Below are 20,921 nucleotides of genomic sequence, written 5' to 3'. Positions count from 1 at the left end.
TCCTCCCCCTTCTCCAAGATGGCCTTTGGTTCTTGCCCGGAGCTTTGCTTCAGCACTGGTTCTGGTGGTCTGCAGGCCCTCAGGTCTGCCGAGGTTCTTCCAATCCAGTCCACGTCATTCCTTTAGAAGAGCTGGCATCGGGCGGGCCAGCCATTTGGGAAGGGAGGCGTCGGCGTGGACAGACTTTGAGAGTGCATGCGTGTCCGAAACGGTAGTGGACGTGACAGACAAGTGAAGGCGCCACGGAAGACAGAGTCGTGTGCCTCGCTGTTCTCCTCGGCTCGGTCATGTCGCCAGCCCCCACGGCCAAGCCGTCAGATTAACTGCGCCCTGTTTGGCCAGACCTGCAGTGCCCTCTCCTCCTTCTCCAGTCATTTCATTTTCATTCATCCGTCACAACACAATGAGCAGAGATTGTCCCAAAGGCGCACTTCAGAATAAAAAAAAGTATTGCCACTTTTGACAGTGTCAGTGAGAGAAAATGATGAAACTAAAGGGACCATGATGTTTTAAAAAAAAAAAACTGGATTTCACAGGATTTGAGAGTTGGGAGGGGCTTCAGTGGCCTTCTAGTGCATCCGTCATGAATGGGCATGCAGCCTCTGCTTGAAGGCCCCCCCACCCCCGGGGAGCCCCCCCCCGCTCCCCAGTGGCCAGCAGCTTCTCTGGACCTCGTGCCTGCGGTGGCCTCCGTGTGGCTCCTGCTGCTCGTGCTGCCTCGAGGGCCAAAGGGAACAAGTCGGATCCTGTCTGCAGCACGGAGACGGACAGTTCTCCCTGAGTCCTCTTCTCTAGGCTCACCCTGCTCCATTCTGGAAACCGATCCCAATGTGTGGCGACTTGAAGGCCCTTCCCCATCCTGGTTACTCTCCTCTGGACACTCCACGTTGTTGGTGCCTTCCTGCGCTGAGGAGTCCAGAGCTGAGCACAGGCCTCGGGGCAGAGGGTGGCCAGACTGTCACCTCCCCATCCCTTGAGTTGCAGGCCAGGACCACCTGCAGCTTTGTGGATGCCCCATCACACCTGCCACCCCAGCTTGAGCTTGCCTCCCACTCAGACCCCTTGACTTTCTTAAGAGCTGCCACTGTCTGACCATGTCTCCTCTTTGTATTATTGAAGCTGATGTTGGCTTTTATTTATCCATGCTCTTTCACAGATAAGCTTCATTGACTTCTTCAGCTCATCACGAGATCCTCCTGTGGCCATGGGGAGCCCAGGCGTATAGGCCCTGAGCTGTATCCTGGCACCTGCTCTTCTAAAGCCTGGCCTGGACCACACTGGGCAGTGCTGGGCTTTCCCACCTTGTGAAGGAGGCTTAGTCATGAGCCCAGCTAGGAATAGCATGAGCATGTCCTTTCTAAAGGCCACAGTCAATCAGAGACACTCATTTATGGACCAAAGCTAGGAAACAGATGGTGTTTTTGTGGAGAGACTTCATCGTTGGGTCTTGCTAGGCGGACGTTGAAGAATGGCTTATCATTCATTACCTGTGAAGTCTGTTGTCAGTGAAGAACACAAGAGCCCTTTTCTGTTCTTATCTGGAGGACGGTCACCAGGCCTGGTCAGGCTGGAAGGAGAGCTGGCTTCCTCTGCAGGTTCCCTAAATATTCTTAGAACAGCCCTCACTGCTTCCAGTTCTTCATTAGCCCATTAATACTGGAATATTATGAATTATGGAAGGGCTCTCGAGCTGTTTATGTTTTACAAATTAGATCAGCGTCATACTTAGTTTTCATTTGACCCTAATCCTATTATTTTCAGAAAATAAACAAACAAATTATCTGTGGTGCACAAAGAAATGAAACACCACCTTCTGCGACTCTCTCGTATTGGTGCAGTTCCAAACACCATGTACTGTTTCTCTCTGTCTATAAAGCAGGTGTGGCCTGATTGGCTCTTTTGTATTGTCTGGAGCTGTACAAATAGCTCCCAGTTACCAAGCAACCTTCTTGAGTGGCTGCCGAGTGGGAGGGGGAGGGATGGAGACGTAACTCTCTGGACTGTTTGAGGAGGGATCAGGGCTGATAAAATCAGCTTGCGTGGGGGTGGGGGCAGGCGGCTGAAGTCAAAGCGGGGGTCACAGAGGCAGGGGCAGCTCAAATCCGGAGCTGTCGCCTGATGATTGGGGGTGGGGACCGTTGGCAAAGCTTAGCTTGGCCCCCAGAGTGGCTCGTGACCGTCTGCCTGCAACCAGAAGAGATCGGGGGGCCGTTAGCTGGGGCCTTTCTGAGGTGAGGCACGTGGACGCCACGTCCTCGCAAAAGCTGCAGACACCCTCTGAGCCGCCTGCGTGCGATCAGGGCCACAGCTTAGGCTTGGGCCTGGCGGGGCAGGTGAAGCCCCCGCCACCAGGCCCTACCACACGAGGTATCTGGGAGAGTGACACACTCTCCCAGCCCCAGTGGGAGCGTGGACATCATCCAGCCATTAGCTGAGTAGGCCTTCCCAGTGTGATGGCTCTGACAACTGGTCATCTGCTCTCTACCTGAGACTCCAAGGGTCAGGGAACCCTTCCGTCCACCAGCAGCCCACACACAGCTCCCATCGTGGGGCTGGCCTTACAGCCACCCCCCAGCGTTCCTGAGTCTGCCTCCACACCCTTCCAGGTTGGGGTGGAGTTTGCCGCGAGCCTTCTCTCCTCCAGGAGATAAAAGGATAGACAGAAATTTAGAGTGCAGAGAGGAGGTAAGAAATGTGCACAGAGCTGATAGTAACAATAACGGCTAACATGTTGATAGGGCTTTCAGTTAGGAAAAGCCCTTTACAATATGATCTCACTTGACCTTCACCTCAACCCCGTTTTACAGAGAGGAGGTGGAGTGACTTAGCCAGGGTCACACAGCTAGGGAGTGTCTGAGGACGGATTTGAAGGCAGGCCATGCTGGGTCAGGCCCAGATGAGCTGTCTCTGCTCTGCCATGCTGGATTGGTGCCTTATACATGTGTATTTCAGTGGCATGCTCATTCACATCCCTGTGAAGTAAGTAATGCATAGATATTGCTCATTCCACCTGGACAGACGAGGGAGCTGTGTCCCAGAGTTACCCAGCTGGCTTCAGGTCTAGGCTTCATCTGATTACGTGGCCCTGCACATAAGCTGGGGGACAGCAGAGCTCTCTGAGCCAGTGGCTTCCAGGAAAGAGACTCTACCGAGTTAGGCCTCAGAGGATGGGTGGGATGGTGGTAGTGGTGGAGGCTCTGCCAGGCGCAGGGAAGGGCAGGAGAAGTGGGGGCATGACGGGAGGAAGAGGGGGCCCGTTTGCCTGGAGCCCAAGAATACACGAAGGCAGTGGGGGGCGGGGGAGCACTCCCAGCGGGGGGGGGGCAGTTCAGTTGTGGAGCCGTCAAGTAGCGTTATCATGGCGGCTCCTTAGGATGATAACTGCGACAGCAGGGGACTGAGTGAGGACGCTGTCCAGCGAGTGCCGGGTGCAGAGAAGTCACAAACCAATTCCAGAGCATGAGGAGGGCCAGCAGCCATTGTGGCCACAGCCACCCCAGACCCCAGAGTGATGGGTCCTCTCTTCTTCTTTCCTGCAGGTACTTTGAAGACCCTGCCGAGATGAGGAGCAGCCCCGTGCCTAAATGGGATGACAGCTCAGATGCCTTTTGGAGAAACGAGCCCATCAGAGAGACAGAAACCATCCTGAGCTCCAAGGGGACTAGCTATGGAGACAGGTACGCCCCACGAATCTGGGCCCCGCCTGAGACCAGCCCCTGAGGGCGGGGGGTACCTGGGGGCGGTTCTGCAGCTTCCCAGCCCTTCTCTCATCCCCGCCCTCATGACCAGTGGCTGCCTGTGTAAGGCTTTTTCCTTTACAGTCTTTTAATGGGCTTCTCACAGCAACCCAGGTAGGGAGGATGAATATCACCCGCGGTTTATAGATGACGAGGTTCCAGTAGAAGTGACTTGTCCAAGAGTATACAGCCACGGCGTGGTGTGCTCACAGCCAGAGCCCAACCGCCCAGCTGCCTCCATGAGCGCCATCTTGACTTCATATTAGATCAGCTCCGGGGCAGTCAATCCCATGAGGAGAAGGGATTGTCCACTGCCTGGCTGCTGTAGTCCTCCTGTGCCAAGCGTAGTTCAGGATAGCACGGGGGCCGTGGTAAAACTCACAATACTCCTGAGTGCGGCCCCAACCAGATTCTAGGGTGTAGACGTATTCAAAGGAAAAGTGTGATCTAGCCGTGTGACTTTCCAGGTCGATCTGTGTGTGGCCCACAGAGATCTTCTGCACGGCTCAGCAGCCCCCATTTTGATGCGGGTTTGACAGCCCTGCTTAAACTACCTTCTCTATCAGGTCATCACAGGAAGGCTGACACGGCCAGCCTTCTGCCATCCCTGCCACCGTGCACTTTCCTGTCCTCTTGGGTTGTGAATTTTCCACTGGAATTTGCCACGCCCAGCCCTGTTCTCAGAAGGCCAGGAACCAAAAGCTAGCCACCAGGGCAGAAGGTGGATGTTGATAATGGGGCTTTGGTGGCCCCGGGTCCCCCAGAGCCCTTAGCAGCTTCATGGGGTCACAAGGCTGGGACTCGAAGGGACCTCAAAGGTCCTCTCATCCACACTCCTCAGGGGGCGAGCAGGCCGAGACCGAGACACTTCAGATTGTTCCCTAGGGTGGCACAGGCAGCAGCTGGCCAAGCCTACTGTTGGACCTTTGTCCTTTGGCTCCCCAACCTGGCAGCCTTTCACCTTTCCTCCCATTCTGGGCCCAGCTCCATGCCCACCTGCCCTGGCACGCTCTCCCAGGAAGCCAGCTGGTTCTTCAGCCCTCCTACCCGGCACACTCTTTTATCCACATCTGCACCCTTTCTATCTCCTGCCCTCATTTTCAAGGCTTCCTTGGGTACCATCCCCTCCAGGAAGCCTTCCCACACTGCCTGCAGCTCCTTTACGAACCTTAGGCTTGGAAGCTCCTCTGATGGACAGAGGAAAGAGCGTGTAGGCCCTTCCCGTCAGTGCCAGAAAGGGGGTCTGTTGCCAAGGTGGCCACGACATTCATGAGGACCAAGCAGACCCATGGGACTTGGGGTTCTTGAGGCTTCCTAAAATAACAGCCACACGTCTACTGTGTGGTTTTTTGAAACTTTCACACCTGGCGAGCTTACCTGGGCTGTTGGCCTCAGGGTGTATGCAGTGACCCTCGGGATGAAGGAAAGGCAGGGGAGCTGGGGAACAAAATAGAGGAGGTTGAGGACTTTTCCACTTTCCCAGAATTGCTGTGTGTAACATCCGCATCTTTGAGGCTGAGCCAGAAGGGCCCAGGCCTGGGAGTCACGGTGTTCATCCTAAAAGGGGGCTTTCCATCTCATGCCCCTTTCGTTGTTCCCATTTTCTTGGGGCCTCTTGGGAAATGACGGATAGAGAAATGCATCGCCTCTACCCAGCCGCGAAAAGAGAAAACTAGGTTAGCCAAACCAGTCTGTAGAACAGCCCTGCCTCAGAATGTGTACAGCGTTCCTCCCTGCTTGCTCTCACCTGGGTCTTGACGTTCAGCACCTGGGACCCGGCCTAAGACAGGTCAGTGCCGGGCCTTCACTAGCAGCGGCTCTGTCATCCACACTGTTGGAGTCCGTGTGGATATACTTTGTTGTCTTGGTTCTCTCAGGGGCAGCTAGGGAGCACTGGGCCTAGAGTCAGGAAGGTTCTGAGTTCAAATATGGCTCAGGTACTTACTAGCCAGGTGACCCTGGACCAGTCACTTAAAATGGGGATAATAATAGCACCTCCGTCCCAGAGCTTTTGTGAGGCTCAAATGAGATAATATTTGTGAAGTGCTTTGAGCAGTGCCTGGAACAGAGTAGGTGCCGTATAAGTGCCAGCCCTTAGCAGCAGCAGCAGCAGCAGCATGGTTACTGTCATTATTCTCTCTCTATCCACCAGTCTGGTCGTCCAGGCTTTCCCTGGTTTCTCTGAATTCCTTACAGTCAGGTGCTCCAGTGCTCCATTGTATTCGCACAGCACAGTCTGTCCATCTGTCCATCTGCCCAGCTCACTCATGGGCTTCCCCAGCTTTGCTCCCACCAGGAGGGCAGCTTTGGTGGAAAGAGAGGAGACCTTGACAGCGGCGCTTTCGGAGTGGCGCAGTGCAGGCACGTTGGGCACATGGGATGTCTCTGGCCCTGCCTCCCCCTCCTGTCAGGCGCTTTGTGCTCATTGCCTGAATGGAGGGGCTGAATTTCAGCCCCCAACAGAGGAGCCAGGAAGCTGAAGGCTGACTTGTCTAGAAAGCAGCCAAGGGGCCTTGTGTTCTGTGCCTGGGGCTTGGATTTCATTGAGGAGGTTTCGGTTTTGACGTGTTGGTGCTTAAAATGACTGTTCTTGTTTTCCACTCTTTTCAAATGCAAATGCAGATTTCTGTATTATCTGTGAGAATGACATTTGCCTCACCTTCAATTAAGTCAGTTTTTGCCGTAATTGATCTTGAAGCCAATTTAATTTTAATTGCAGACCAACTTCTCGTCGCAAGGCTGATTATGAGCCAGCTGGAAATACAGATGAGGCACAAAAAAAATTTGGCAACGTCAAAGCCATTTCATCGGACATGTATTTTGGAAGACAAGACCAGGCTGATGTAAGTATTGTGATAGTTTCTGTGGCAGGCAGGGAGGCACAGAGGGGAACTCTGCTGCTGAAAGATACAGGGCCCCAGGTCTGCTTGGGGTCCACACAGTCCCCAGGGCCTCCTCCAGCCATCCCAGCCCTGAGCCCTCCCATCCTGGCGCTCCCACCACACTCAGGAGCCCTGGGGTTCTGCTCGGACATTCATCACTTGGATTGTCCTCTCACTGCGCCTGTCTGGCCTGTGGTCTCGGAGGCCAAGGCAGGGACCACACCTTACCTGTTCTTGGGCCTCTTGTGGTGCCCAGGCGTGTGCCGTGCTTCATGGTGGATGAACGCCAGGTAGCCCCGGCCTTGGCGCTGATTGGGAAACCAAGCCAGGGCGAAACAAAGTTGTGTGTGCGACAGTTAGCCAGACTCGCGCTAGTGCAGGCTCTGGGATCCGAGTGCCAGATGTGACCCCGGGGGTTCAGAAGAGGAGAGCCCATGGGCAGGCCTTCTGGGGAAGGCCATGGACCCCTTCTGAGAATCACATTTTCAGATGCACAAAACAAAGCACAGCCTCACAAAGGGAGCCGATGGTGTTGAACTACCGTTTATAAAATATGTCTGTTTTTGGAGACCAAGTTCATTGACCCTGATCTAAACCAACCCCCCACGTTACCAAGGAGGCAGGCCAGAGCCCTGAGTCAGCACTGAGTGACCCCTGGGGCCCTTCTGGCTCTGAGGTCCTACTGCTTCATGCCAAACCAGACTGCAGAGACTGTGAGCATAATTCCATTCAGTAAATATTTCTTTTTTTATTAATATTTTATTTTTCCCCAATTACATGTAAAAACAATTTTTAACATTCTTTTTAAAAATTTTTGAGTTCGAAATTCTCTCCTTCCTGCTCCCACTTTGAGAAGGCAAGCAATTTGAACGTATTTCCATGTTAGTCATATTGTGAAATAAAACAGACCAAAAAATACAAGAAAAACCAAGAAAACATGAAAAAATATGCTTCGCTCTGCATTCAGACTCCATCAGTTCTTTCTTTGGAGGTGGATAGCATTTTTGATCTGGAGTCCTTTTGTCTTGGATCATTGTATTGCTGAGAATATCTAAGTCATTCACAGTTGATCATCATACAGTATTGCTGTGAGGGTGTAAAATGATCTCCTGATTCTGCTCACTTCACTTTGCATCAGTTCACGTTGTAAGTCTTACAGGTTTTTCTGAGAGCATTCTGCTCATCATTTCTTATAATACAACAATATTCCATCTCAATCATATATCACAATTTGTTCAGCAGTTCCCCAATCGATGGGCATCCCCTCAGTTTCCAATTCTTTCCTACGGCCAAAAGAGCTGCTGTAAATATTTTTGTACATGTAGGCTCTTTTTCTTTCTGTTTTTTTATCTCTGGGACGCAGACCTAGTGGTGGTATTGCTTGGTCAACGGCTATGCAGAGTGTTACAGCCCTTTGGCCATAGTTCCCAATTGCTCTACAGAATGGCTGAATCAGCATACCATTTTACCAACAGTGCATCTAGTGTCTCAGTTTTCCCACATCACCTTCAGTGTTTGCTGTTTTCCTGTTCTGTCATATTAGCCAATCTGATAGGTGTGAGGTGATACTTTAGAGTTGTTTTAGTTTGCATATCTCTAGTCAATTATGATTTAGAACATTTTATCGTATTATTATAGAGAGCTTTGATTACCTCATCTGAAAACTGCCTGTTCATATCCTTTTACTATTTGTCATTGGAGGAGCGACTCTTATTTCTGTAAATTTGACTCAGTTCTCTGTATATTTAATAGATAAGGTTTTTATCAGAAAAACCCACTGTAAATTTTTTTTCACAATGATGATTACCAGCTGCGTATTTGCTTCCATCCTATTTTCCCTGTTTATCCTACTCTCCCCTTTCACCCTGTCCATTCTCAAAAGTGTTTTTCTTCTGACTTTTACCTCCCCCAATCTGCCGTCTTTTTTATCAGCGCCCCCTTTCTCTCATTCCCTTCCCCTCCTACTTTCCTGTATGGTAAGATAGATTTCTGCATCCAACTGAGTGTGTATATTATTCCCTCTTTGAGCCAGTTCTGATGAGAGTACGGTTCACTTGCTCCGCTCTGCCTCTCCCTTCTTCCCCTCCACTGTAAAAAGCTTTCTCCCCTTCTTTATGTCACACAGTTCACCCCATTCTGCCTGTCCCTTTCCCCTTCTCCCAGTGCATTCTTTTTTCTCACCTTTTACTTTGAGTTTTTTAGATAATCATCCTGTCATATTCAACTCACACCTGTGCCCTCTGACTGTGTATACTCCTAACTGCCCTAATAATGAGAAAGTTTTTAGGAATTACAAGTGTGATTTTCCCATGTAGGAATGTAAACAGTTTAATCTTAAAATCCCTTATGATTTCTCTTTCCATTTACCTTTTTATGCTTCTCTTGAGTCTTGTGTTTGAAAGTCAGATTTTCTATTCAACTCTGGTCTTTCCATCAAAAATGCTTAGAAGTCCTCTGTTTCATTGAATATCCATTTTTTTTCCCCTGAAGGATTATGCTCACTTTTGCTGGGTAGGTGATTCTTGGTTGTAATCCTAGCTTCTTTGCCTTCTAGAATATCATATTCCAAGCTCTCCAGACTTTTTTTTTTAATCATGGCTTTCAGGTAGTCCAATAATTCTTAAATTATCTCTCCTGGATCTGTTTTCCAGATCAGTTGTTTTACCAATGAGATTTCACAATTTCTTCTGTTGTTTCATTCTTTTGATTTTGTTTTATTGTTTCTTGATGTCTCATAAAGTCATTCACTTCTACTTGCCCAATTCCACTTTTAAGGAGTTCTTTTCTTCAGTGAGCTTTTTTTGTACCTTCTTTTCCATTTGACCAATTCTGCTTTCTGAAGAGTTCTCCTCATCAATGCGTTTTTGTATGTCTTGTCTATTTGGTCAGTTCTGCTTTTCAAGGCATTCTTCTCTTCACTGGACTTTTGTGCCTCTTTTTCAGTAAATATTTTTTAAGGACCTGTCAATGTAAGAAGAGAGCTGGGGGAGGGATGGCATCGCCCTTTCTGCTCATTTCCTTTGGAATGTCAGCGGCTTCTCGAGGGACGGAAGAAAGCTTCAAAAAGCACCTTTGTCTTCTTCTCCACCCAAAAGGGACATTTTCCTTGTTCCAAATTCTCTCCCCTTCCCCACTGAGAAGGCAAGAGAAACAAAACCTATTACAAATCTGTGTGGCCATGCAAAACACATTTCTGCATTAGCCACATCAAAAAAAGAAAGAAGAAAATATGCTTCAGTCTGCCCTCTGAGTCTGTCAGTTGTCCGTCTAGAGGTAGGGAGCACGCTTGATCATGGGTCTTGTGGGATGGTCTTGGATCGTTGTGTCCATCAGAGCAGCTGCGTCTTTCACAGGTGATCGTCATGCAGTGTGGCTGTCAGTGTGCACGGACGTTCTCCTGGTCCTGCTCGCTGCACTCTGCATCAGTTCCCGTGAGTCATCTCAGGTTTTTCCGAAACCATGTCCCTCATCATTTCTTGTCGCACAGTAGTGTTACATCACAATCATAAAACATAACTTATTCCCCAGTTGATGCCGCCTTCAGTTTCCAGTTCTTTACCCCCACAGAAAGAGCAGCTAAAATAGTTTTGTACAAATAGGTGCTTTTCCTTCTTCTTTGATCTCTTTAGGATACAGACCTATCAGTGGCATTGCTGGGTCAAAGGGGATGCAGAGCTTTTAACCCTTTGAACATAATTCCACATTGTTCTCCAGAATGGTTGGACCAGTTCACAACTCCACCAACAGTGCATTCGTGTGCCTATTTTCCCCACATTTCCGGCATTTGTCTTTTTAATTTTTTTCAATTTAGCCAATCTGGTGCATGTGAGGTGGCACCTCATAGTTGTTTTAATTTACATTTCTCTAATTATTAGTGATGTGGAACATTTTTCAGATGGCTGTTGATAGCTTTGATTTCTTCCACTAAAAAACTGTTTCTTCATATCCTTTAACTATTTTTCAATTGAGGAATAGTTCTTATTTTTGTAAGTTTGGCTCTGTTCCCTATATATCTTAGAAGGGAGAGGTTTTCAGAGAGACTGGTTGCAGAGATCCCCCCCCCCACCCAGTTTCCCGCTTTTCTTCAAATTTAAGCTGCTTTGAATTTGTTAATGTAAAAACTACATTTTTTTATAATCAGAATTATCCATCTTATCTCCTGGGAATCTCTCTGCCTGGTTTGTTCTCTCTTCCACGTGCTCCTACTCCGCGTCTGACAAACCTTTCAGACGTTGGCCCTTCGTTTCAGTGCACGTCTGTGACTTCATCATCGCAGGGGATTCCAGGTGTACGGTTCTTTCTGTGTCTTCCCCAGACGCCTGGGGCAGCGAGCGGTTTTGAAGTGCCTACCATGTGCCGGGTGCTGTGGATAGCCTTGGCCGGGGCAGGACACGAAGCCGAGTCTGCCCGGCCCCAGGGCCAGCTCTCACTCAGCTGCTCAGTTCTTCTGTCTCGTGAAAGAAGCATACAGAGGCACGGGCGGGGCCACCCAGCCCTGCGTTTAACCTGATAAAGCGGGCACGAGGAATCTTCGTGGAATGTCAGCCCCCTGACCTGCCGTGTTTTCTCATTCTAGTATGAGACAAGGGCTCGGCTAGAGAGGCTCTCGGGAAGTTCCTCCATAAGTTCGGCTGACTTGTTTGACGATCAGAGGAAACAGCCCTCAGGTAAGGCCGGGCAGCTGGGCTGGGAGGGCAGGATGGGGCTCCGGGTGGCAGGTGAGAGCAGGCCGAGGCCGCCCAAAGACTCCCTCCAAGTGTGCGCGTCCTGTCACTCCTCAGTGTGGGCACAGGTGCTCCACGTGCCCAGACTCCAGCTCGTTCTCATGGAGTCCAAGGGAATGTGGGACCAAGGGATGTCAAGCAGCTCCCCACGATCACCCTTTCTGACATGAAAGCGATCCTCCCAGCCACAATCAAGGCCGACTTGACTTAGAGTCAGAGAGGGTGAGCTCAAAATAGTGAGTCATCCGTCACCATGCACGTTCTGACTGCTACCTGACCCATCCTTGCCTCAGGAAGCTTACAGTCTGACAGAGGAGACAACGTGTTGTGGATAAAGACAGAGCACAGTGTCAGTACGAGGGAATGGGGGGGGGGGCATCAGGAACCAGGTGTCAGGAAGGGCTGCTAGAAGTGTGTCTTGAAGGAAGTAGGCGATTCTGAGATCAATGAGGTCTGGGGGCAGGAGGTGGAGAAGAGCCGGATTTGGCTGGGCTGGAGAGCGCACGTCCATGGAGGGAAGTATTGTCTAGTAAAGCAGGAAGGGCCCATGGGAGCCAGCCTGGGAAGGGCTGGAGAAGCCGGACGGAGGAGGCTGTGAGGCCGTGATCGCTCTCGAGTTAAGAGGAGACCTCGGCATTTAGCAAACTGGAGCATGATGTGGTCAGCCCAGTGCCTTGGGGAAATCACTTAGGGAACCATGGAAAAGTCACATGGGAGAAGGGAGAGGCCGGACTGAGCCAGGAAAGGCGCACTGTGGAGACTCGGCGATTGGATGTGAGGGATGAGGAAGGGACACCCCCACTGCCAGGCTGGGGGACTGGGAAGATGGTGCCCTCGACAGAAATGGGGAGATCTGGGAGAGGAGCGCACTGGGGCCGAGGAGGCTGCAGAGGCCACTGGGTTTGTGGATCCCGAGGTCCCGGAGAGAAGCCAGATGGCAGAGGCCTGAGGATACCAAGTGCGGGCAGCCAGCCTTTTCTAGAGTTTGGCTCAGAAAGGGAGGAGACGGGTGGGAAACAACAGCGGGGGGCATGGCCGGCCTTTAGTGACTTTGCCTGGCGTTCTTTCAGCTCCATTCTGGTCTTACCAGCACAGTCAAAATAATTGAAAATGGGCCATTGTAACTAGAATCATTCAGCACCCTGGGGCTTCTTAGGAACCCTGTGTCCAGTCAGCCCCTGGTCTGGGCTCACGGGCCTGTCCGTGTGTGCAGACCTCAGGGCCCAGAGCGTCCCAGCCTTTCTGGAATGTTCTTTCTTCAGCCTCTGCACCTTCATTCCTGCACAAGTCCTTCTGACCCTCTGGCTGTGGCCCTGGATCCCTGGGAGGGCCTGCAAAGATTCTTCCCCCACCCCCCTCCAGGTGCCAGGCTGCAGGAACTTCGTAGTCTCCTGACTCATCTCCTGGGGAAGAGCCATCCCTCTGCATCAGCTCTCTCCCCTCTGACCCATAATCTGTGTTCTCGTCACTTTGCCTTTTGTCACAGGGGTCCTGTCCGTACTGAGGGAGTAGGCTTCCCTGCTCTAGGTCCTGACCTCTCTCAAGACCCCATCTTCTCAGAGCAGAGAGCTTTCTTGGAGGCCCCCAGCCAATGCAAGACCAGGGTGGGCTCTTCTGTCCGGCAGATACTGGTTTCTGGGACCACCCGCCCCCCAGCTCTCAGGCCACAGAGAGCTTCTGTCCCTCCCTGCCACCCTGGGGAGCGGCTGGCTGAGATCCAGGGTCACAGCGGGAGAAAAGTACTTGGGATGTGCACATTAGGGGCGTCCCCTCCAGTAAGGGTCAGGCCTGAAGCCTTAGCCTTCAGATGCCTTGCCAACTGCAGTGCTTTGAAGTCAGGACTTGAAGGAAAGGGAAGGGACAGAAAAGAAGGGGCTGCCCACAGGAAGGAGAAGCTGCCCATGTATGTGGAGCCAGCTGGCACTCAGAGCCTCTGCTCAGGAGGAGGGAGGTGGGGTTGTTTGTGTGAGGCAGGACAAGAAGTCTGGGTGACTAACAAGCGACCCCTGTGTCCCCACCTCTCAAGAGGGAGGGGTGCCTGTGGTTTTGCCCCACCCTCTGCAGAGGCTGCCAATCCCCGTCCGCCACGCACCAAGGAAGGGCTATGGAAGGGCTGGTGCTGGCCGCCAAGCCAGATGGACTTGGCCTCCTCCTAGCTGCAGCCTGGCCCCAGACTCTCGTTAGCCCAGCACAAGCTTCCTGGACGGCATGGGAAAACGGGAGGCAGGAGGGTCACCCCTCCTCACGCTGTTGCATCTTTTCCTAATGACCCTGCGGGTATCTTGGCCTCACGTCCCTCCACGGACAGGGACTTCCTCTGTCCCCAGGCTCAGGGCCGGCCAGAACCTCAGCTCCTGGCTTACACAATGGAGACCCTAAGAGTGCACATCTCACCTGGTCAGTGGTGGGTGATTATCATTGTTTTCACAGAACACCATGCTGCTTGTTGGGCAATCTCTGAGAAGAGGGGCCCGGGGCAGGCCAGCGTAGCTTCTGAAGTTTTGGTGTTGACCACATAAAATCAGGCTGCCCACAACACAGCTTGGCCCCCTGGGTCCCCTTCCAAACTGGCCGGGGTGGCTCTGGGAGCTGTTGTGAGGCTAAGCTGGGGTGCCACTGCTCCTCGTCTCCCCCAGAGGAGGTCCCCTTAGCTGCCCACAGAGGCCCCAGTCTGGAGCAAGCTGTGACTGCAGTGACTTTTGGTGCAGCTGCGTCCATCAACACAGGAGAAGCCCTGAGGTGTCTGGGAGAGAGAGTCCTGAGCCCCGGCCTCCAGCCCTTACTGGGGGCAACCCCCCCCCACCTTACGTGTGGCGGACAGCTGCAGCACTGCCTCACCTGCCTGGGCGAGTCCCCAAGGTCTCTCTCAGCCCCGTACGTGGGAGCCTTCCTAGGGGACCAGCAGCAGGCAGGTGCTGAGCTCTGTGAAGGCAAAACCCAAACATTCCCTGCCCTCAGGGGAGGAAGACAACATGGGAATGTGTGCTAGAGCCGAGCCTTGAAGGAAACCAGGGATTCGAGGAAGAAGAGGTGAAGAGGGACTCCATTCGAGGCGCGGGGGACAAAGGCGCGGAGGCGAGAGATGACGGTTGTGTGTGAGGAACCCCAAGAAGGCCACTCTGATGAAACCGTAGCATTGCAAAGGGGGCAGAATCCGTACGAGGCTGGAAAGGCAGGGTTGGTGCCAGGTGTGGAGCTTTTTTTCAACCTAGAAGTGCTGTGCTCGGATCTCGGCCATTGCTGAGGTCTCTGTGAAGCTCTCTACCGGGAAACTCGTTTGAACTTTAGTCCAGCAGGGAGGGGCCTGGAGGCCGTCCCGGAAATCAGACCGAGGCCTGGCAGAAACGATGTGGCCAGTTAGGCCCTCAGCACCAAGAGAGAGCTGAGGTTCAGCCTCGGGCCAAGACGGGCTCCCTTGTGAGCGCTGGCCCCGAGCATCTGCAGAGCTGGCCCAGCCCAGGCTGCGAGGAGACTGGGCCACACCATCCACTGACCCCTGCTGGCCTTTGATCCAGACACTGACCCCTGGGAAAGACCCCCACCAGGCTCTTGGTGCACTTGGTGACTGGCAGCATGCTAGCGAGTGAGAGCCTCGTGCTCAGAAGGCGTTTCCCTGAGCGAGGGCCCCCGTTTCTCAGTTTCGGTCCCATCCAGTGATCTGCCCAACGTCTTCTCTGGTTGGTAAGTTGTGTTGGCCTTATCTTGTCCAGTGTGCACCAAGGTCACGAGATGATGGACTTGTCAACATTCATCCTTATTGCAGTTCACAGGCTTAGAAGGGCAGCTGACCTGGCCTCCCGTGGTTGGTGTGAGGGCTGCAGGGTGGGGGCAGGAGGAGGAGTTGGCCAGAGTCAGTCTTTGGAGCGTGCTCAGAGACGTGCCCGCCTGGGTCCAAGGGACCTCATGGCATCCTTGTTTCAACTGGAAGCATCATCTGATCCCTCTTTACAATCCACAATTGGGGGCAGGATTTGGTCCCTTGTGTTGTGTGGCTGTTTAGTTTAATTTGTGTGTCGGATTCTTGCTATTGATGATTATTTTTTTAAACAAATTTCAGCAAGAGTTCTGTTTATCAGGATTAAGTGGGCCCAGTCCCCAGGGCACGGGGACCGAAGTCACAGATGGGGCTCCTCAATTAGCAGAGATGGGAGCTCGGGGAGTTCCTGGGAGCTGCCCTTGCTCCACCCAAGGGGATAATGTCAGCCGAGCACAGAGCAGAGACAGGGTCAGGCCCCATCTCCCCAGGATGCTGCCTGGCCACACAAGCCATCCCAGCATCCATCGTGCCCCTCGCCCACCCTCTCTCACAGTAAGCCTCTGTGTTCTCTTGCCTCAGTGACACTGAGCCTCCCTGAGGAGGCCCAGCAGGCCTTCTGACCTCATCAGCTCCCCTTTTCTTTGCATTAGTACTGGGGTTCCATGGGGGGAAGGGCCCTTGTCTTTGCATCCCCAGACTGAGAACAGTCAGGTGCATAGGAGCATTTGGAAATACCCCAGATGCGAGGGTGTGCCCTTCTCTGCAACCTGTGCATTCACATCTCCTGGGCCACCTCCTCAGTGCCCTCATGCCCCGTGGCATTGGCAACACAGATTGAATTACGTAAACGAATTTCATTCATTTTAGCACGTTGGTTTCTGGTGACATCTGTCACCAAGAAGCATTTGTTGCATCATTTGATTGCATGATTCTCGTGGTCTCAGAGAGCTAAGATGGTGCTATTTGTCTTCTTGACTTGTCTGTTTTTCCAGCATAGTTGGGGATTGCTGGGCTCTTGGTGAATGCATCATCCCTCATGGCATTCTGCCCCGGGCACTGTACCGGGCACCCAGGGCATGGCAGGGGTGGTCTGGGCCCCAGTGCTTGCTACATAGGCGGAGTGGCACCAGCTTCATCCAAGTAGCTACTGGGGGCTGCGAATGAGGACGCAAAGAACAAGGCCTCCTGCCCTCAGGCAGTTTGCTTTTACCACATCTTCCAGGTCACGAATGTGGGGTCTGGGCTGGAGAGCAGGGCAAATGGATCAGGCAGTGATGAAGCACTGGGGTGGGGGGGCGGGGGGCACGATAGGACTGGATGAGGACCCAGCAGCAGAGTCTGAGCAGGAGAAGAAGGAAAAGAGAGCGTTGGGGAAATCCCGAGGCTGCAGAGAGAGAAGTCCAGAAGGAGACTCTTGGTGCCGGGAGACGGGCTTGTGGGTGCCGGGAGCGCTGGGCATTCCCAGCAGAGACGAAGGGCGCTGGGAATCTGATGAGTGACCCAGAGTGAACTCACTGAACCTGGCCACGCCACCACATTCGTCGTCTGCTGCCTGGCCAGTGGCTGCCGCGCCCCCACCAGCCAGCAGCCCCCAGGCCGCCTCGAAGGACACAAGGCACCGCCAGGATCAAAGCAAGGAAACCTTCATCAGATTTCCCCTAGGAGACCTGTGTTTACAAAGGACTCAGGAACATGGCCCTGGGCTTAGGTGGCAGAGTGTGCCCAGCCCGGCCTGGCTGGTTTTTGTCCTCAAGGCCCTGTCAACGAGCTTTCAGGGCTCAGAAAGGGTAGGGTTCCCTGGGCCCAGCCACCCTGAGCTCTCACCCACACTCAGGCATGAACCCAGACATTTGTATGCGGTGTGGGGGCCTCACATTCCCAGGTAGACTTGAAGAGCCCTTCTGATGTGGGGGAAGCCGTGACTGCAGGGTCACAGGGCCTACGGACACACACTGCCCTGGCTGTCTCTCCTTCCTCCGGGCAGCAGGCAAAGGGCTCACAGAGCACCGGTGCACCACCCGAGGGACTCTGAGCATGGACGAAGGAGCTAAACCAAGGCCGCGGGGCTGCCACACCGGCTCCTCCCGGGGCCGTGGGCAATGGCACAGGTTTTCCTTCTTCCCCCAGGAAACTACAACCTTAGCAATGTCTTACCGAACGCCCCGGACATAACGCAGTTCAAACAAGGAGTGAGATCGGTGGCAGGGAAGCTCTCTGTACTGGCCAACGGAGTCATGACGTCCATTCAGGTCAGTGGAAGGATCCAGGGCACCCCCCCAGCCAGGCAGTGCCCACGGTGGGGCTGGAAAGGGTTCATTCTGGGCCCTTGGTGGGTGGTGGGCCTGGGCAGCCGGGAGCTGCTTGTGGTGACCAGAAATCACAGGTGTGGCTGGTCCCCAGGTCCCTCAGAGGCCCAGGCAGCAGTTAGGAAGCACAGTGGGAGGAGGGGCTTATTTCTGGTTCTTTGAGAAGATGGCACAGCTTGTCTGAGAGATGCAGGTGGCTCCCCACCCTCATCCTCCCCTCTCCCAGGGCAGGCCGAGGACCTGGGTTCAAATCCCTCTTAAGAGCTCAGTCTCTCCCTCTGTGCAATGGGGGAGTTGGCCTTTGCGCCCATCTGATGCCGTCTGTGGCTCCACATCTGTTGTGGAGAAGCCTTGAAGCGAGAGGCCAGGCTACTTCCCTGCCTTCCAGCCTGCTGGGCTTTGGGCCATTGGCCATGTCTTGGGGACGTCACCGTGACCTCTCAGGGCCAGTGATTGGAGCTGGGTCATGGGCCCCCCTTGGACATTGTGGGGAGGTCCCTGGGCACCTTCTCAGAATACACTTAATAATGGAAGGAAATGCCCAGTCTCAGGCAGGGTGAACGAAGCTACCGGATTCCTTGTTCCCATCCAAGTCCACAGGCCCCTGGAAGGGTGTCCACAGGCTTCTCGCAGACCCACAGACCCCGCGCCAAGGACTGTCACAGACAGACATCCAGGGTGTCTGTGTCAGAGGCGGTGTGAAGCCGTGAGCAGGGAGCCGAGGCTCAGGATGGCGCTGGCCTCTGACGTGTGACCGTGGCCACCTCCCTTCAGCTCCTGAGGCCCCTCCTCCACCTGTAAAATGGGGATGAAGATCCCTGTCACCTCCACTACCTAGAGTTGTCTGGAGGAGCAGAGCAGGGAATCAGGGACAGCCACCAGGCTCGTGCCTGTGTCAAGCCCTGGGGTGAGGAATGGCAGTCTAGGCAGCTGTGGCAGGCCTCTCTGGACGTGCCTGGCCAGGAGGCCCGTGGTGACCGCCCCATTCCTTTTCAGGATCGCTATGGCTCCTGATCGCAGCCTGCGATGGCATGGCGTGTGGCCGTGCTGCCTTCAGTGTTCCGGCTCATCTGTCATGCACAGGCCAGCGAGTGACCATCACACCGCGAGTCCAGCCACCTTTCAGTCGAGCTGGGAGCTTTCGGATGGTTCACTTCCTTTTAGAGAAATCCTTTGTTTTTTTTGTTTTTTTGTTTGTTTTTTTTTTTGCTGTGGTAGAAGCTTTTTAGTAATTTCTGTTAATTTATGGTACATGTTGATTTCCTGCCCTGGCCCATGCTCCCAGGGGGCCTGCCCGGGCAGCCTGGCCTTCCTTTCTGCGTCCGGCCACACTTCCCATCAGAGCCAGGGGCTTGAGAGAGTGGTCCAAGGGAGGGCCCAGTTATCCCTTTGCGCCCCACCCCCAAATCTCCCTTCTCTGCGGAGTCAGCGTTCAGTCCTGGGACTTTCAGAGCTGCTGCCCTGGTGCTCACAGTATCAGGAGACGGAAAATGCCCCGTGCAGACGCTTCCTTCAAAGGGACTGTTGTCAACCAAAGCTGAAGATCCTCAAGCAGTTCTAGGTACATTCCTAAGTTCCCATGTCTCTGTTCATTAAAGTGATGGGAAGATTGTATTAAAAACATTATTTCCCTTTTAAAATTGTTAACTTTGTATGAAATATAAGATTTTTTCAATTTTCCAATGAGTGCATTCAATAAATCTAAGCTTTCATGTAGCTTCAGGAATGAATGAGTCTTGCCGCTTGCAGGGCGGGGCCTCTGGGTTCTGGAGAGACGCAGGCTGAGAGCTCGGGGCTTGCTTTGGCGAGGCGATCAGTACCCAGAAGGGAGAGGGAGAAAATCGGGTACACGCATACACACACACAAACACATACATGCATGCGTACACATCCATACATGTAAACATGCATACACACACAGCTTTACACGCAATCTCCACCAGCGCCTGGCAAGAATGCTAGTGATGACAGTGAAGGGTTTTGTTGATTTTTTTAACCTGCGTCTTGGATTTCAGCAGGTCACACAATGCCTCCAAACGAAGAACCAATGGGCTGCTTGTGTTTCACACAGGAGAAAACACAGGCCAGAAATCTGGCACCAAGCGAATGTTTAATGAGTCTGTTTCCTAAAGTGACCAAATCTCAAAGCTGTAAACGTCAAGCTAATAAATAGTTGCTGTTGATTGTGTGGCCTGTGTTTTGGACGCGGAGCGTTGGCAGAGAACCGCGGGAGTGCGTGCTGGGGCACGGAGCCGGGTGCTTGTCCGTCTGCCTGGAGGCAGCCGGATCCAGGTTCCTGTAGAGAGAGGGAGGACTCGGCTGCCGAGGGGTCCTTGCTTATGGCAAGTGAAGCCTCGTGGCTCAGCGAGAGCCCTGTTGGGCAGGGTCCCGGCTCTGGGGCGTGACTCCGCTGGGCAACAATGGACGAGTGGCCTCCGTGTCTTCATCTGTAAAATGGGAGTGATCTTCCTGACCAAGGGGATTGTCACCCAGAGGAGCAGTTATGCTGATGACCTTGCTGCCAACTAGTGTGACCTAGGTCGTGTTAAAACTCCCCAGTCTAGCCCAACAAGCATTTCCCAAGTGCCTGCTTGGTGGCAGGGACTGCTGAGCAAAAAACAAGGTCTTTCCTGCCCTCACAGAGCTTCCATTCTGCAATACGGCTTGAACATGGCTCCCAGCATTCTGGGTCTGAGCTGGAAGGGACCTCGTAGGTCCCTGAGCCTGACCCCCTCGTTTGATGGAGGAAAGTGCTGATGCCCAGAGCAGCTAGTGAGCATCAGGGGAGGCCCTCCTAATGCCAGCCCTGGTATTCTGTCTACTAAACCGCTCCCTGTGGAGGAGTATTACAGATGAATACATGTGGGACGAGGGGAGCCTCCCAGAGCATCTCATCTAAGGCTCCCGGGAGCCTTTGCTTCAGCTTGCACCCAGAGCCTCAGCATTCTCGGGCCCCTCCTTGCCAAAGCTACAAAAATGCATTCTGTTCTCAGTCATGCCCAAACATTTCCGTTTTCCTGTTGAGGTGAATTGATAAGAGGCCGCCAGCCCAGGGCAGGGCCACTGGCTGTCCTTGGAGCATGTCTGGCGTCTCAGCCCCCAGGACCTCCTCCAGCTTAGGTCCCCAACGGCGTCAGAAGTGGCTGGAGCGGCTGCTGGCCACCAAGCCGGTGCCCACCCCATCTGTGACTGAACCTGGCTTGGCCAGGAGTGAGTGTGGCAGGAGCCCTGGCCTTCCCGTCACTGCCTCCTCCCCTGAAAAGGACTCTAGCCGCTAAGTGATGAGGCACGATGCGGTGGAAGCCCTTAATTGACAGTGGAGTTCTGGGTTGTCTCTTTTGCCCTTCAGGCCTCAGCCTCCTCCTTTGTTCAGAAGGAGGTTGGAGTAAATGATCCCACATTCCCTTACAGCTTAGATCCAGTCCAGATTTGAGGAGCTCTCTTCTAATGGCATCCCTTACTGACAGTGTATGAGAATTGGCTATGACCCTTTGAAATCTGCAGGGATGCCCCCT

At 53.2% G+C, this 20,921-nt stretch overlaps 1 protein-coding gene across 3 annotated transcripts in view; it reads left to right on the top strand.

The window, feature by feature from the left end:
- Positions 1 to 19,589, top strand: part of ARFGAP3 (ARF GTPase activating protein 3) — a 53,878-nt gene extending 34,289 nt beyond the window's left edge. The window contains exons 12-17 of one of the 3 annotated variants that reach the window (XR_013483535.1): positions 3,540 to 3,677; positions 6,457 to 6,580; positions 11,196 to 11,286; positions 17,228 to 17,349; positions 18,403 to 18,967; positions 19,425 to 19,589. Coding sequence is in view for 1 of the 3 variants with exons in the window: in XM_020982791.2 (XP_020838450.1) it covers positions 3,540 to 3,677; positions 6,457 to 6,580; positions 11,196 to 11,286; positions 17,228 to 17,349; positions 18,403 to 18,420 (493 nt within the window). In the remaining 2 variants the exon portion in view is untranslated. Of the gene's footprint in view, positions 1 to 3,539; positions 3,678 to 6,456; positions 6,581 to 11,195; positions 11,287 to 17,227; positions 17,350 to 18,402 lie in introns of all 3 variants that reach the window. The other 2 variants (XR_013483534.1, XM_020982791.2) reach the window with 2 other exon arrangements.
- The last annotated feature ends 1,332 nt before the right edge of the window (positions 19,590 to 20,921 follow it).

Source organism: Phascolarctos cinereus, unplaced genomic scaffold (genome assembly GCF_003287225.1).
Source record: "Phascolarctos cinereus isolate Bilbo 61053 unplaced genomic scaffold, phaCin_HiC Scaffold_1;HRSCAF=81, whole genome shotgun sequence".
Taxonomy (NCBI): Eukaryota; Metazoa; Chordata; class Mammalia; order Diprotodontia; family Phascolarctidae; genus Phascolarctos; species Phascolarctos cinereus.
The sequence above is the reverse complement of the archived record's forward strand: the minus strand, read 5'-3'. Positions and strand labels throughout refer to the sequence as shown.